At 38.0% G+C, this 16396-nt stretch overlaps 2 protein-coding genes and 1 pseudogene across 2 annotated transcripts in view; 2 read left to right on the plus strand and 1 right to left on the minus strand.

The window, feature by feature from the left end:
* Positions 1-247: 247 nt before the first annotated feature.
* On the minus strand, positions 248-6095 carry LOC104438177 (xaa-Pro dipeptidase). The gene is made up of 8 exons (XM_039308302.1): positions 5842-6095; positions 5676-5725; positions 4790-4850; positions 3447-3542; positions 3216-3365; positions 2906-3037; positions 1270-1397; positions 248-413 (listed from the first exon to the last, which is right to left on the minus strand). Exons 1-8 carry the CDS (start codon positions 6016-6018, stop codon positions 263-265), a joined length of 945 nt encoding a protein of 314 aa, XP_039164236.1. The 5' UTR covers positions 6019-6095; the 3' UTR covers positions 248-262.
* Positions 6096-6554: 459 nt separating this feature from the next.
* Positions 6555-9114, plus strand: LOC104440293 (annotated as a pseudogene).
* Positions 9115-9717: 603 nt separating this feature from the next.
* The window catches only part of LOC104440294 (probable caffeoyl-CoA O-methyltransferase At4g26220), a 73271-nt gene continuing 66592 nt past the window's right edge, over positions 9718-16396 (plus strand). The window contains 1 exon segment of the mRNA XM_039309904.1: positions 9718-9786. Coding sequence (XP_039165838.1) covers positions 9718-9786 — 69 coding nt within the window.

The following is a 16396-nucleotide window of genomic DNA, read 5'->3' on the forward strand; positions in this document are numbered from 1 at the left end:
CAGACCAAGTGCAGTTATATGGGCAGATTTACATCTGGAAGCACTGGTGAGTTTCATTTAATGGCAACAGATCAAGATTCCAACATATTGACAAGTTTTCTACAAAAGTTTATTCTACTTAGTCCACAATAGCATAAATCAGCTGCAGAATGATTTTACGATTCTTACTCATCTTTTCCTTTCCCAAAAGCCAAGTTTATATCAAGAAACCATGCTAGCCTAAGCTTACTTTGCATGTGCATTCGCATGAATGCATGCTACTTTACCTAAGTGAACATCCTCTGCCTAGAGCAATGCCTACTTTAGGCCAGGCATTTTGCCCCAAGTAACGAAATTTAACAATTTCAGGAGATGGAGGCTTAAAACTTACCCGGTCATTTGGAGCAGCTGCATGCCCATAGTGAAGAACAGCACTAAAACACATAGAAAAAAATTATTGTTACTTCACACTGGCAAGATTATGAGCAGTCTAATCACAGAAAAAAAGGAAATACACAACAACAACAGCAACAACAACAACAACAACAACCAAAAAAAAAAAAAAAAAAAACTAATCTGTTGCTCAAGTTATACTCTCTCTATTCCAGAGACGCAGACTATCAAAATATCAGTAGCATGCCATAGAGAGAATGAGTAAATCAGCAGTAATTCAAAAATTGAAATAACATCAGCAGGTCTTGGAAATATACTTCATTATCAAAGATGCCACTCACACTGTAGAACCCTCTGTATTCGAAGAGACAAAACTGTTCAACACAGGGAAATTACATGGGAAAGAAATTTTATCTATTGAAGAATCCTCCGAAAATCCAGTAACTAAAATAATGATCAATATAGGAATATAAGTCTACAATTGTCAGAAAAATTCAATTCCACAAATGCAGTGAGCAAACCAATCAACTCAAGTCAGCACTATTTACGTGCCAATAACTCATTCAATTATCTTTACTAATAAGAACACCCTATAATATCCACCCTTGGGTTTTGTTGTGCTTTTTTTGGAAGGAGGGGGGGCGGGGGTGTGGAACCGTTTTCTCTCTTATTTGTTGTCCCCTAGAAATGAGTTAAACTGGTTGGAAAGTCAAATTAGCCCCCCAGAAAATGGGAACCCAATTCCTTTCAGCATTTTTTTCCCAGTTTGCTTCCTGTAATATTCAAATTATTGTGAAAATTCCTTTAAGGAATTTGAGGTTCTTCAATTCACACACCAGATCTTTCACATGCACAAGCCAGAAGAACCAAACTAACTTTTTGTATCCTAAATCTCACCTGTTTCCACCAGTGGCACAAATACACGTGTATGAGCCGTGGCGGCACCCACCGTACATATATGTGTGATGAAGAAAGATGCTCTCTAGTTGGTACTCTTTCATGCCAACCCTAATCTTCCTCATTACCTGAACAAAAGAAGAACAGACGCAGCTAAGTCACAGAAAGAAAAACACATAATAGACTAAGGGTGCATTTGATAACATTTCCTATTCATGGGAACAATTTCTATTTAGAAATAATTCTTAACATTTCTATTTCCCACCGAGCCAAAGAACACATTTGATAACTATACCAAATTGCTTTTCTTGGAATAGAAAAAAAAAAAACAAGAATGCATTTGGTATAACTCTCAATTTATTATTTTTATTTTTTTGACGTAGAATTTTTTTTTTTATTTTTTAATAATTTTCTGAGATTTTTCTAATTTTTTTGAATTGTATTTTTCTTTCTCCTTCTTCTTCCTCCTCTAGCCGGTTGTCAGGCCTTAGTGTTGGCCGGCAACCGGCCAGAGACGCGCCAGCAACCTCATTGGCCCTTGGCAAGGCTCCCCCGAGGCCCAGCAACCAGCTAGACGAGGAGGAAGAAGAAGAAAATGAAAAAAGAAAAAAAAAATTTCCAAAACTTGTTTCAAAACTTGTTCCCAAGAATAAAGAAGTAAATTTTTGTTTCTGTTCCAAATCTATTCCTTAGCCACTAATCTATTTCGAGATATAAAAATCAACTAATGTTACCAAACAAATTTATGTTCTTTTTTTGTTCCAGAGAACAAAAGAACAGAAAAATAGAGAAATATAATGGTTACCAAATGGGGCCTAAATGAAGATGACTCAACGAGCTAAAGATAGGAGGAAATGCTCCATAAAACTCAAATAAAGAAGAAACAGATTATTGCATTTCCAACCTCGACGTTTGAGTTGATAGCATTTGTGATTAAAGTTGCTCCCAAAATTGTGAGAATGCTAGACAAGTCTTTTTTTTTTTTTTTGAAGGCAGATATCATCGTCTTGCGCCAAAAACCATGCAATATTTATGTTTCACAAATTCTTCATTATGCAGACATGCAAAGAAATATACAACAAAGTGACAATACCTCCTCTACTTATATTTGGCTAGATAAGCTGTTGGCACTGTTCATGAGATCTCTACAGGATGCATTTAGTACATTGCTATACATTCAAAAAGAGATAGATATTCAGAAATAATCAATTTTGTAACAATGTCGACCAACTGAATTATCCCATCATCATTCTTCATAAATGAACGTTCCCAAGTGGTCTCAAGTGCATACATCTCTTTAGACATATACATGTTTTGTCTTGGCTGATAAATGTATACATGTAAAAGTCCACTAAATTGTCAGTAGTAATTTGATCATGCATAATGTTGGACCAAAATATACGAGAGAAGGTAAGTGACAGTAAAGCACAATCAAAACAAGCAAAAACAGAGTTTCTTAAGCATTGTTTTTTCCTCTCCTTAATCCACTGCAGTAGGTTGCCAATGTGTTATAATATGCCCATATGTTCATCTACTATAAATGAATAATTTCATATACTTATCCAAAAGATAAATCACTCTAGGATGATTGGAGGATTTCATGTAGAAAACATCAAATTGTTTGACAACCAATTACCTCAACATGAGCTTCAGAGCTTATATCATTGGCAAACTGAATTACAGCAAGCTCCAGATCGGACTTTGTAACACGACATTCGGTCAAAATAGGATGTAGGGTAGTCAAGTCCGTTGCGAAGTTTTCCACTCCCTAACAAGAAGTCAAAGGAATGTCCAAAAGTTGATAAATCAATGAAAATGAGAATGAGCAAGACTTATAACAATGCTACACAGAGACTAGGAACACCATTATGCTGCTGGACATAATAAATGCAATTGTAACCAGAAACTAGTTTTGAAGAAGCAAAGAAAACAGAAGAGGAAATAACCTCAAACTCAGCTGGTTTTGCAAAATTGTTACTATCAGTGTTAAGCCCATGCAAGAGAAACAATAGAGGTTTTCCCTGTCCTTGGAACTGCTCTTGGAGAACCTTTACAATATCATCTGTATAAAACACCTTGTTGACCATGTATTTTTCCTACACAGCAGAAAATGTAAGCCATTAGCCAAATCATTCCTGATTTACATTAACAAGTGGACAGGCAGATCAGGCAGTCACCTCAAAGAATGACAGAGGCTTTATTTCTCCCAGCCAAACAGCATACTCTGAGGGTAGCCGAGGCACAAAAAGCAGAGAGTTTCCACTCGTGATATCCTTCAAAAGAATTCGTGATTAACATCAAACCAAAGTCTTTATGGGTCATTTTTCTCCAGCAGCACATTGAAACAACTATCAATCCTGATATTCCACTGGCTAAGAACAAAGTGCATGGACCGTGTGAAGACAAGCATGCAGACAATGAAGAATTGTGCTCATATCAGAAATCAGTACTTTACAGAAGTAAGCAAGCACCACCAAACCGAAAAGCTTGAAAATGAGAGAGAGAGAGAGAGAGAGAGAGAGATAAAACATATATCTGTAGATACAAAGAGAATAACAGGTGAAAATAGAACAATTATAGAGTGTAGTATTGATGAAGGTCATGCATCAGAAAGACTAAAACGAGGCCAATCATCACATTTTGAACCAAATCATTGCTCTTCAATGTATTGCTGCAAAAACAAGACAGTGGTGTAATGAATTGATCACCAACATGACTATGTATATAATTCAACCACTAATGAGTGTCTTCCAGACTAGCAAGATATTCATACAGAAACCAGAATCAAGCTCTCATCTTATGAAACAGATTGGACAAAGAGGACTCCATGAGGTATACAGCCCAACATCCATTCTCAAGAGTCAAATGGAAAAGTAATCATACTAGTAAGTATTCTAAAGGTAAAGCAATTGCCATTGATCCATGTTGCATTCATGATCATAACTAAATAAATAAAGACTAGCTGTCGTGAGGTTGCATTCGACTCACCCAAACAAGGCGATAAAACCCTGTAAGTAAAACTCCGTAAGCCATGACAAATGCATGCCTGATGATATTTGTACATAGAATAAGAGAACTACAATTAAGCATTTTTCCACTTATCGATGTTGGCTACAACGATCCTTAGACATCATTATACCCTATTACAGTGAATCCCGAGTCAAGGTCCTATTTAAACTTCTCCAATCCTCCTAACTCATACTCCATTAGATTACATCTACTTGAGAAATACTTAAAGGCCATTAGTTTGTATGTCCTAACCTCTCATATGTATGCACAGACGATTTTCTGGTTCAAGTCAATCGGTGTTTATAAGTTCTCCAGCAAGTGCAACAGAAAAGGAACAGGTAGCATTTTCACATTATCAATTAGGTACATTGTGGCATCTAGCTGGCGTATGATTTATTTGTGAACTAACAAGCAACTGACAATCAAGAAGGCAATAATAGAAACAAATAACATAATTTCCATTCCATCAACATAAAAGGAAAAGGATTGTTCAAAAAATCAAGGAACTCACAATAGCTCCAAAAAATCCAGGCTCTATTACTCCAAATAAATAAGCAAAATAGCTCTCCTGCCTGAAAATCAATTCAGCCACCAATCAGGTTAAACAATCATGATTCACAACATCAAATGCTATGGTGCTTATTGAACCTAAAAGACCATTTCTAATCAAATTTAGAGAACAGTGAGATGACAGACACAAAGTCAAGCAATAAATAACAAATGGACTAGCATTTAAAGAAAAGAGTCTGACTGAGAAAAAAAGGTACTCTTTGCCAAATAACTTTTAAACGCGTGCCACCCAAACAAGTGCATAAAAAAAGAATCTATAACGTTTCAATGTACAACACAGGAATCAACTAAGGCTAACTTCTGCATAGTTTCTCGCAATTAACAGGAAAACTATGAGTGATGGGAAGAGTGGCAAAAGATGACCAAATCCACGATCTCTTCTTATGCTTCGTTTTTCCTCACATTGGATCCTAGTTAAACTGTTTCCATTACCATGCAACTTAATTTGATATCCCATCATTGGCCAAAAGTAAATATGAGCATTCTGTAGTAAATCATGTGCGCCATATCATGCCGTGAATCAAGCAAGGCTGGCATATAGATTTTATTTGCAATAGGCACAAAAATCAAACCATACACCAACCAACACAACAAAATTTTCCTAAAATTGCAGCGTTTCGCGACCTGCTGAGAAGCCGAGACACCTACCATGCCTTTGTAATAAACTGAATTAAGCTTCAAAACAGCATCATGTCACACCAAAGACTAGTGTATTTCACAGTTGCAGTTTGCCTCCCTCATTTCACCAGCAAATTCACCAGAACTCATATACACGCACGCGCATGGTTACCTCCTATCCGAACCGAATCGCAGATACAACAACGCACCTGAAGAGCTCGGTGTGATCGGTGTCGTGGCGCGCCTGCTCCTCCCCTCCCTTCCCACGATCGGATCATAAGCACAACAAAAGAACCGAGATCTCAGAAAAAAAAGTAGCACCGCAGATATCAGAGATTCAGTACGCGCGCGCGGGAGGGATTCGACAGTCGAAACCTGAAGGAAGACGAAGCCGTGGAGCGGGCGGCCCGCGTCGCGGAGGCTCTGGCGGAGCGACTTCAGGAGCTTGTCGCGGTTCCGGACGTGGAGCTCCATCGGAACCGGAGGAGGCGATAGGGAGGACGACGGCGACGGCGACGGCGCCGGCGGCGCGGCGGCGGAGGGCGGCGCCATCGGAGGGAGCGGCTTTGTCGCGATCGCAGCCCGGCCGAGAGTGCCCGGAAAAATAGATGGCCGAAAAATGTTTATTGACGGAAAAAGGGAATTTATAAGCGGGACGCGACAGTTTTTTAAGATGGAATATGCACGAGAAAGGACGAAGTAACAACGACGACGTTCGAGGATTCGATCGCGCATCTGGAAGCGAGCCGACTTTGGCCTTTTTTTAACCCTCACATTTACCATCCGAAAGGTTCTCTAGTCTTGCCATAGTGATAATACATAGAGGATTCTGAAAGATTCAAGGCGAGCATGACAACGTTTTTTTGGTTTGAGAAAGTATTTTTTTTCAGAAATGGTTCTTTTTCTATTTCTATTTCAAAGAACAATTTTTAAGTAAAAGAACCAGTTTAATAACTACACAAAATTTTCTACTTTTGAAATAGAAAAAAATAAAAATGCGTTTGGTAACGCAACCGTTTCTTTTTAATATTTATTTGTTTTTATTTTGCTCACGGACGTCGACCGCTACTCGTCGTCGGCGGAAAGCAATGACGGCTGGAGGTGGAAGCGGCGGCGGCGACAATGACGGTGGAGGCAGAGGTGGCGGCAACAGCAGCGGCGAGCAGTCGGCGATGGCTCCGGGCAATTAGAGGTGGCCATGGCAAGAGAGAAAAAAAAAAGAAAAAAAAAATTAGCTTATTTCTAGAAATTGTTCCGGAAACAAGAACTAACTTCTTTTTTTTTCGTTTCTACTCCAAATTTATTCCCGTGCTAACTTTCTATTATGGGAATTTCTGTTCTTTTTTATGTTCCAAAGAACAAAAGAACAGAAATCTAGAGGAACATAAACGTTTTCATGTGGAGCCTTAGTCTCACATTATCGTACTCAACTTCATGTTATACGAGGGAGTCCTCTGACCAAACGTCTCTAGTGACTACATGGGGAGAGAGAGGAATGAGAACGACAATCATCGCATTCCAACACCTGCATCGGTCGAGAACAAGCACTAAAAATGTCTGGATCAATGCCAAGCATGATGGAAATCTTATGTTTATCTGGAAGAGAATCAGTTCTTTTTTCGCGGTGTTCGAATGAAATCTTGTTCTCACCGCAGCCGCAGAGCCGGTCAAACATATTGACTATGACATGATATTATTCAGCTGACAGAACAACACCCGGATGACGCAGGATAAGCCTGCTTTGGCAATATCTTGGAAGAGAACTGTATTTATACGATGCCCATGTTTCCCATGGAACTGCAGAAGCTTTCCCAAGTTAGATTGTGATCTGGGCAATTCTTTCTCCAGAGTACAAGGTATGAAGTTCGCTGTCTCGCTCTATCTTTTGCTGCTATTTTCTCTCATAGCAATCTTTGTGGGGTTCCATGAAATCCCTCAAGGGTCGAGACATGGAGGTCATCTTTGGTTCACTCAAGTTTCTGCCGCTGCACACTGAAAATGAAGCAGAACGCTTTCCTTTCACCTGCATTCTGCTTTAGCACCCAAACTATAAAGTTTTTCTCATCTGCTGCTGCATAGTGAGGAAAGAATGCAGCATTTCTTAGCCTTAAATGGTTGTGGAGGTTAGAGATATCTAGGGGATCTTCTGCATCTCTTAGGACGGTGCCGATATCTCTCGAATTGTGTATTTCCCTGGTTGTGCAATGATCGATATAATTATTTTGTAGTGCCTGTCAGTACCTCATATACTCTTCATTATAAAACATGCATAAATTACACAATTTTTCTCTTTGGCACATTATTTTATCTTTGTGTTTGATTGATCTAGTGGCTTTGCAGAGATGGAACCAACTGCGATACTAGTCTCCGAGGGTCCATCAGGGTTGTGGCAGAGTGATGAACCATACAATATAAAGTCTCTCTCTTTTTTTATGTTTTTTCTGTTTGCAGCGATTTCTTCTGTTGAATGAAGTTGCTGTAACAGTTTGAGAATGTTCTAAGTTGTTTTGTCATGGCAGTATGTACTGACGACTAGCGTGTACCCCTGAGAAGCAGAGATTCTGAAGGAGCTCAGAGATGCTATTGCAAACCATCCACAGTAAATTCTATTCCATACTCATTACTCAATCCCACATCCATTTTCATTGATTTCGTCTGACTATGACTTCAGAATGATTCCACTTCGACTTAAGAGTGTAGGAACATGTTCATTACTCACTTTTGAACGCGGGCATTCATGTCACGATGATGATAAATTGAGTAAATCCGGCATAACCATAGAATTCAATGACCGAAAGCCGTTGTCCACATACTTAAAACCAGAGAGTTTCTTTAAGTTTGTATGTTCAGTGTTGGTGGGAATCTTACTGAACGGGTCTTACTTTGCGACTGCGCCGGACGGGGGTCAGTTCATTGCGCTGCTCCTGAAGTTATTGAATGCGAAGAAGACCATAGAGGCAGCGTCTTCGCCAGATACTCTCTCCTCCTCATGGCTCTCACGATTCCGCAAGATGGCTAGGTCTGCCATCTCTCACTTGTGAAAAGAAAAAAATTTGCAAGTCTATTTGTCAAGCTAGAATTAATCTGCACAATTTTTCCACTGCAGATCATAGTGATCGATGTAGACTGAGAAGCATATGAGATCAGATTGCTGTTTATCAAGAAGGCCAATGTCAAACACAAGATCGACTTTGTCGAATTGCAAGCTTCGTCTGTCCTCGACAAATTACTAGAAGACGTGAGTGTAACTTTTCTAGTAAAGTAATCCTCATTTGAACTCGTGCAATGAAAATGACATCTTCTGAGCTTGTTAGACTCTCAACAATCTGATCCGGCTTCTCTTTTGCGTATCAGCAAGAAAATGAAAGCAGCTTCGACTTTGCCTTTGTCGATGCTGACCGGGCAAACCTGAAGAACTATCACGAGAGGCTGCTGAGGCTGGTTTGGGTTGGAGGTGTGATCATGTATGACAACACTCTTTAGGGAGGCACCGTGGCCTTGGCCGACCCATCCTCCGCTCACCCAATGAGGCAAATTGTGTGGAAGGACATGATCGAGTTTGACAAGATGATAGTGGGCGTTCCTCAGGTCAATATATCTCAAGTTGCGCTGGGTGATGGGATGACGATCCGCAGGCGCATCTATTGATGCCTTTTTATCAAATTTATGGCACACATCAACATAAGCACTTGTCCCTCAATCTTTTGAGATTGGAACACAATAGTTTCTAATACAGACTGTGAGTCTGTTGTGTTATGACCTTTTGAATAATTTCAATGAACTTCAAACGATTGTTCACTCACTAAAAGACCGTTCCTGTCAACTTCTTCAGTCTACACTACCTAGTCTCTCTGTTAGGAATAATTCTGATTGATCGTTCCATTTGATGCATGGATGACGACAAGTCTTCAGCATCTATATCTTCTGCTCTGCTTTCCTTACAGGATAAAGTGTTGCGAAAAATGGCGGTTCCACTAGTTCTTAGGCATAGTAATTGATGATTATGGTTCAGATAGTTTGATTTGGACAAAGGAGCAGAGCCCAATCTGAAAACGTTTCTTCACAACCAAGCTGGGAATATCACCTCGCTATATCCATCAGCAAACGATTGTGCAATAATCAATAGAGTCGTCTTGTAATGCCTATGAGTACCTCATGTACTCTTCATTACAAAACATACAGGAATTAGACAATTTTCTCTTTTGCATATGCTTTACCAGCATTTCTGATTGATCTAGTGGCTATGCAGAGATGGAACCAACTGTGAAAGTAGTCTCCCAGGGTCCATCAGGGTTGTTGCAGAGTGATGAACTATACAATGTAGAGTCTCTCTCTCTTCCCCCCCAACTTTTTGATTTGTTCTGTTTGCAGTATTATCTTTGTTGAATGAAGTTGCTGTAACGGTTTGAGAATGTTTTAAGTTGTTGAATTGTCATGGCAGTATGTACTGACGACTAGTGTCTACCCCAGGAGAAGCGGAGATTCTGAAGGAGCTCAGAGATGCCATTGCAAACCATCCACAGTAATTCTATTCCATACTCATTACTCAAAATGATTCTGCTTCGACTTAGAGGGTATGACCATGTTCATTACTCCCTTTCGGAGCCGGACATTCATGTCACAATGATGATAAATTGAGTAAATATGGCATAATTCTATGACCGAAAGCTGCTTTCCATATACTTAAAACCAGAGTGTCTTTAAGTTTGTATGTACAGTGATGGTGGGAATCTTACTGAACAGGTCCTACTCTGTGACTGCGCCAGACAGGTCAGTTCATCGCGCTGCCCCTGAAGCTATTGAACGCGAAGAAGACTATAGAGGTCGCGTCTTCACTGGATACTCTCTTCTCCTCACGGCTCTCACGATCCCGCAAGATGGCAAGGTCTGCCGTCTCTCTCATTTGACAATAGGAAAAAATTTGGAAGTTTATTTGTCAAGCTAGAATTAATCTGCACATTACTCAAATGTTTCCACCGCAGATCATAGCGATCGATGTAGACTGAGAAGCATACGGGATCGGATTGCCATTTATCAAGAAGGCCAACATTGAACACAAGATCAACTTCGTCGGATCGCAAGCTTTGCCCATCCTGGATAAATTACTGGAAAACGTGAGTGTAACTTTTCTAGTAAAGTAATCCTCATTTGCACTTGTGCAATAAAGATGATGTCTTCTGAGCTTGGTCGACTCTCGACAATCTTATCCGGCTTATCTTTTCGTGTCAGCAAGAAAATGAAAACAGCTTCGACTTTGCATTCGTCAATGCCTACGGGGCTAACCTGAAGAACTATCATGAGAGGCTGCTGAGGCTGGTGAGGGCCGGGGGCACGATCATGTATGACAACACTCTCTGGGCCAGCACTGTCACCTTGTCCGGCCTGTCCTCTGTCGACCTGACGAGGGAGTTTGCGTGGAAGGACACGATCAAGTGCAATAAGATGATGGTGGGCAATCCTCGGGTCAATATACCTCAGGTTGCACTGGGCGATGGTGGGTGAGTGTATGGTCCCGTTGTTTTGGGCGACCTGCTGCGGTTCTTCTCTGGAGATCTAATCGAACTTCACATCAGACGCTGCATATAGACAAAGTCTCGACATGAGCACTCGGATACATGTTCGGTGATGGATGTGTGTGTGTGTGCGCGTGAGAGAGAGAGAGAGAGAGAGAGACTGGAGCTTATCGAAGGAACTGTAGGACTGAAACATTCATCTACAGTCGACGCAGGTGCTGGAAAAATTGTTGAGTGTGAGTCTGTGCATGAGACCTGCTAATGAGTCGTGTGACGATCCATACCTTAGAGAGATACTTGCTCGACTCTCTTACGACTTTTCCATAACGTTTCACCAACAATAAACCTTTTTGACTAAATAGAAATATATAATAATTTATAGATATAATTTTGCGGGCCGCTTATCCGGGGAGGGAGGTAAGCTTGGTGACAGTCAACATTGGATTGCTGACGATGATTGCCTTTCAAGGTAACGTGGTAAAACTGACATTGCGGATCAATAGAAAGTATGCGATCCTGGACATTTTGGGTACGAAATCAAATTGATATTCTCGACTGCCGTTTCGAAGTGAGAGATTTGACAAAACTAAAAGTGAGACTCAATTATATCTCTTAATTTTGGACGTGCGGATTTTGAGTCGCCATAACTGGGTAAAAGAGACACTTAAGTCACATAACTATTTAAACGTACACCTAAGTGCCACATTTTAAGAAAAGTGGGACACCTAAGTGCCATCTCCGGCGAAGTTGGCGTCGGAAATCATACGTGGCATTAAAATATTAATATTTCTCGCCGATGTGTCTCCCCCTGAGAAATAGCCGCTCGAATTCGGCCAAAACGACGTCGTTTTGACATCATTCGAATTTTATAATAATATAAAATTATTTAAATTAAATTAAAAATAAATTTATTTAAAACATTTTTAAAAAATTTAGAAACTTTAAACATTAAAAAAAGAATTACAAAATTACAAAAAATTTACAAATTTACAAAAAAATTAAAAAATTACTAAAAATTTAAAAAATTTACAAAAAAATTTAGAAAGTTACAAAAAAATTACAAAAAATTACAAAAAAATTTACAAAATGTACATAAAATTTAAAAAATTTAGAAAAAATAATTAAAATTTTAAAAATTTTAAAAATTTGCAAAATTTTTTAGAAAGTTACAAAAATTTACAAAATTTATAAAAAAATTTACAAAATTTACATAAAATTTACAAAATTTACATAAAATTTAAAAAATTTACAAAAAATTCAAAAAATTTACAAAAATTCAAAAATTTACAAACAATTTTAGAAAGTTACAAAAAAATTTAAAAAACTTACGAAATTTACAAAAATTTAAAAAATTTACAAAAAATTTCAGCCCTCAACCGGCACCCTTTTCTTTTTTTTTTTAAAAAATTATTTTTTTGTAACTTTTTTAATTTTGCAAATGTTTTTAATTTTAAAATTTTTTTTAAAAATTTTTAAAATAATTTTATTTTTAAATTAAAATTAATTAATTTTCTAAAATTTTTAAATTTTTTTAAATTTTCTAAAATTTTGAATTTTTTTTTTTATTTTTTTAAATTTTAATTTCTTTTTAATTTCTTTTTAATTTTTAAATATTTTATAAATTTTTATAGAATTTTATAAATTTTTATAGAATTTTTACAAAATTTTCTAAAATTTTTTTAAATTTTTAAATTTTTAAATTTTTTACATTTTTTTAATATTTTTAGTTTTTTGAAATTTTTGAAATTTTTAAAAATTTAAAAATTTAAATATTTTTAATATTTTATAAATATTTAAATAAATTTAGTTTTAAATTAATTTTTTATTAAATTTTTGGCCACATCAGCATTAAAACGACGCCGTTTCGCACTTGTTTCGTAGGAAAATTGACACGTCGCATTTTGACCGGATTTTGACCGGATTGGCACTCAAGCCGATCCATTTTACTCCGATTTTGGACTTAAGTGTACCTTTCGTAAGTTATGGACTTAAGTGTCCCTTCGCAAGAAAGTTAAGGCACTTGAAGTGTTCTTTTACCCTTAATTTTGATAAGCATGAGATCACTTTTTTTCATGCTCAATCTATCCACTGTTGCTGTCGAGTCTCTTGAGACGATGCTTTTTATATTATATATACTCATAGAGATCAATTCATTTTTCTTGACATACTATAAATACTTTGGTTTCTTGGAAATTGGAAAATTCATTTGTACTGATAATTTTTCTGTTCCATCGGCGGCTAATCTTGACCTCTCCCATTTGACTCCTCTCCTTCTTCTACATACCTTATGCATGGCTAGTTTTGTGGTAATGCCATGATGATAGTATGGAGAACAGCCACTCTCACATTTACCATCTGGAATAAAACAGCACCTAGAAATCAACTATAACAGCAAAATGTCAATCAAAAGAACAAGCATGACCTCACATAATTTAGCAAACAAGACAATCGTTGGAGACACAGCATTACTCATATAAATGCCCATTTTTGCCACTTAAAATTTCAGGAAGTGTTCCTTGGTTGGATTGTGATTTTGGCAACTTTTTCTCCCAAGTAGAAGGTAAAGTTCTCTGATCTCCGTCTTCCTGCTATTTTCTTTCACAACAATCTTTCTGGGGTTCCATAGAAACCCTTAAGACATGGAGGAAATCTTTAGCTTCACTCAAGGTCCTGCCCCCCATTTTAATGGAGGAAAAGTCGCTTCACAGCGAGAATGAAGCGGAACACATTCCTGCCCGCATTTTAATGTAGTACCGAAGCTACATGGTTTTTCTCATCTACTGTTGCAAGATATATCTAGTTATCTATGTTGATTCGCCTAATCACTTCAGATTGTGATAATATCTTGTTCCTTCTTGTAAAGGGTATAAATAGCCCATGTACTCTTCATTATACAATTCTATCTTTCGCATTTTCTTATCTAAAATTATGTGGATTTGATTGATTTAATGGCTTTGCAGAGGTGGAACACGCTGAGAAAGTAGTATCAAATGGTCCACCAGGGTTGTTGTTGCAGAGTTATGAACTATACAATGTAAATTCTCTTTCTTTCTTCATTGTTTGCACCAATTTCTTCTGTTGAATGAAGATGCTATAATAGTTTGAGAGTTGTCTAAGTTATTGTACTGTCATGGTGGCATGTGCTAACTAGGGATAAGTAGTTCTAAATTTTGTACAAATTCTACCTAAAACCTGAAACTTATCCGATAAAACATATTCATCATTTTTAGGAACTTGAAACCTACTTTGCATACCCTGAAACCTACCTTGTCATAGATTCCAAGATCTACCTAGTTTCTATCTTTATATTGAATGATTGCAGTGAATTGTCACTTTAATAACTACCACTTGCTGTTACAATTCACTAATTATAACTTATATTTAGACTAAAAAGACATAAAACATTAAGTAAGTAAACATCTCTCGTCGGTCGATTAAAAATGCGACTTCCTAGGACGCATCGTCGACCCTTTCTTTTTCTTTTTTTTTTCAATTAAGCACATGCGAAAGCAAATTAAATACAACACCCAGTCAATCATCAGAAACAGGGATAGTAAAAACACGCCACAAAAGTTGCCAAAAACAACTTATTTATTCAACCATTGTTGTCCCTAGGGAGTTTAATGATTTACAGGCCTTTCTACGGCCACTTCCTATTGACCCTTTTCAAAAACCTCAGGGATCAGGGTCACCCTAAACTTCGCTAATGGCAGGGCCAGCTAAAAGGTGTTACATCTCGCGCCCACCACATCTGCACTCAGCAGATCTCCATGCTACGGCCTTAAAAAAGGTTAGCCTACGACGAGGTGAGATAAAATTCCAGCGAGTCAAAACCCTAAACCCCGATTAGGATGCAAATTTGCCTCGAAGGCGGTCCTAAACACGCACCATACAAAACTCACCTCACATCGACGCGTACCTGCACATTAGCTCATCACATATGCTATTATCAATGCAACAAGCGTAATTTAATAATCGGAACACACGTTTCACTCTTCAAACATTCACATGGGTCCCGATTATAAGGCCAAATCATTATGACATGTCTCATACTGTGTCATATAATTTTGTCCCATAATCAGGCGTAGCTATCACAACCACTCAGGCATGTTCCAGTTATTACGACCCATTGGCCATGGCCAACTCGAAAATCGGCGGTCATCCAGCGTAATCGGGCATTGTCCTGCCCCGTCGGGCACGGCATTGTCTAGAACCCCCGCCTAGACGGCAATCCACATAGGAGTTTTGTTCCAAAATTCATTCGTGAACGGCAACGTCTAGCATCCTTCGCCTAGACAGCATTCCACACAACACCAAAATCCCTTTTTAAGCAATAAACCTTGCACCTTTTTTTTTTTTTATATGATCGTGAAACCGCCTCGCTGTCGACAGTAGCTACACGTAAACCACGGGGGGTGCTAGCGCAAGGACCCACCTCCCATGGCTCCCCACTTTAGTCATGCATTATGACGAGTTGGGGAATTGAACCTCGGCCTTGTGTGTGGCCAACGTGCGATTCCACCAACTCGGCCACCATGGGGTGGGTTCACCATTTTCTTTTGTTCAAAACTTTTCAAAATAAATTCGTAGGTACTTACGTACTCAAAATTAATCCGTCAAACTTTGCACACAGCTAATTTAAAACCTCATTGTTTTATCGAGCAAATAAGTTTAGGTGTCCAAACCCGACACCTAAATTTTCTTTCTATTTAAATGTCCAAAGGCCATCTCTTGCAATCATAATAAACAATCATCATAGAACAACCGTCCTCATAATATCATGCATGAGTTCTCAGCATGCCAAACATCAACCAAATCACACCATATTCATTTCCCAACAAGCGAGATACCCAGAACAACTACAAAACCACAACCGTCGCCAATTGGCAACAACCGGGTCCACTTACGTGTCTCTACAATTAATTCCGAAAACCTAACCAAACGAGTTCATAAAATTTTCAAATTTGAATCTATTATAAAAGACACTTAGACGAATATTTTTCATGAGACACATTGACCCAAATCTATCTAGAATAAGAGTAGTAAATCACCCAAACCGTTACCAAAACTGTATCCGTATCCAGAAATTCTGTTTTCCAAAATTAGTTTGGTTCGAGATCCAAAACTTGTCCGTTTGATCTAAAATTTGACTTTGTTAAACTACATGATGTGATGAAAAACTTTTATGAATGAACTTTTTCGAAAATTGAATCCTAAGAGTTAATAAAAATCCTTTAAACACCAAAAGGTCATTAATTCCAACACCAATTGAGATTCTGCTTTGCCTATAACGAAGCTAAAATTCTATTCTTTTAAATCCATAAAATCTTGAGTAAAATATACGTCATAACTGAAAATGTTTAGAACATTTTTTAAAAAGGAAGCAATCTTAAAATCGTAGTACATTTTAATCCCCG

This window comes from Eucalyptus grandis, chromosome 3 (genome assembly GCF_016545825.1).
Source record: "Eucalyptus grandis isolate ANBG69807.140 chromosome 3, ASM1654582v1, whole genome shotgun sequence".
Classification (NCBI taxonomy): Eukaryota; Viridiplantae; Streptophyta; class Magnoliopsida; order Myrtales; family Myrtaceae; genus Eucalyptus; species Eucalyptus grandis.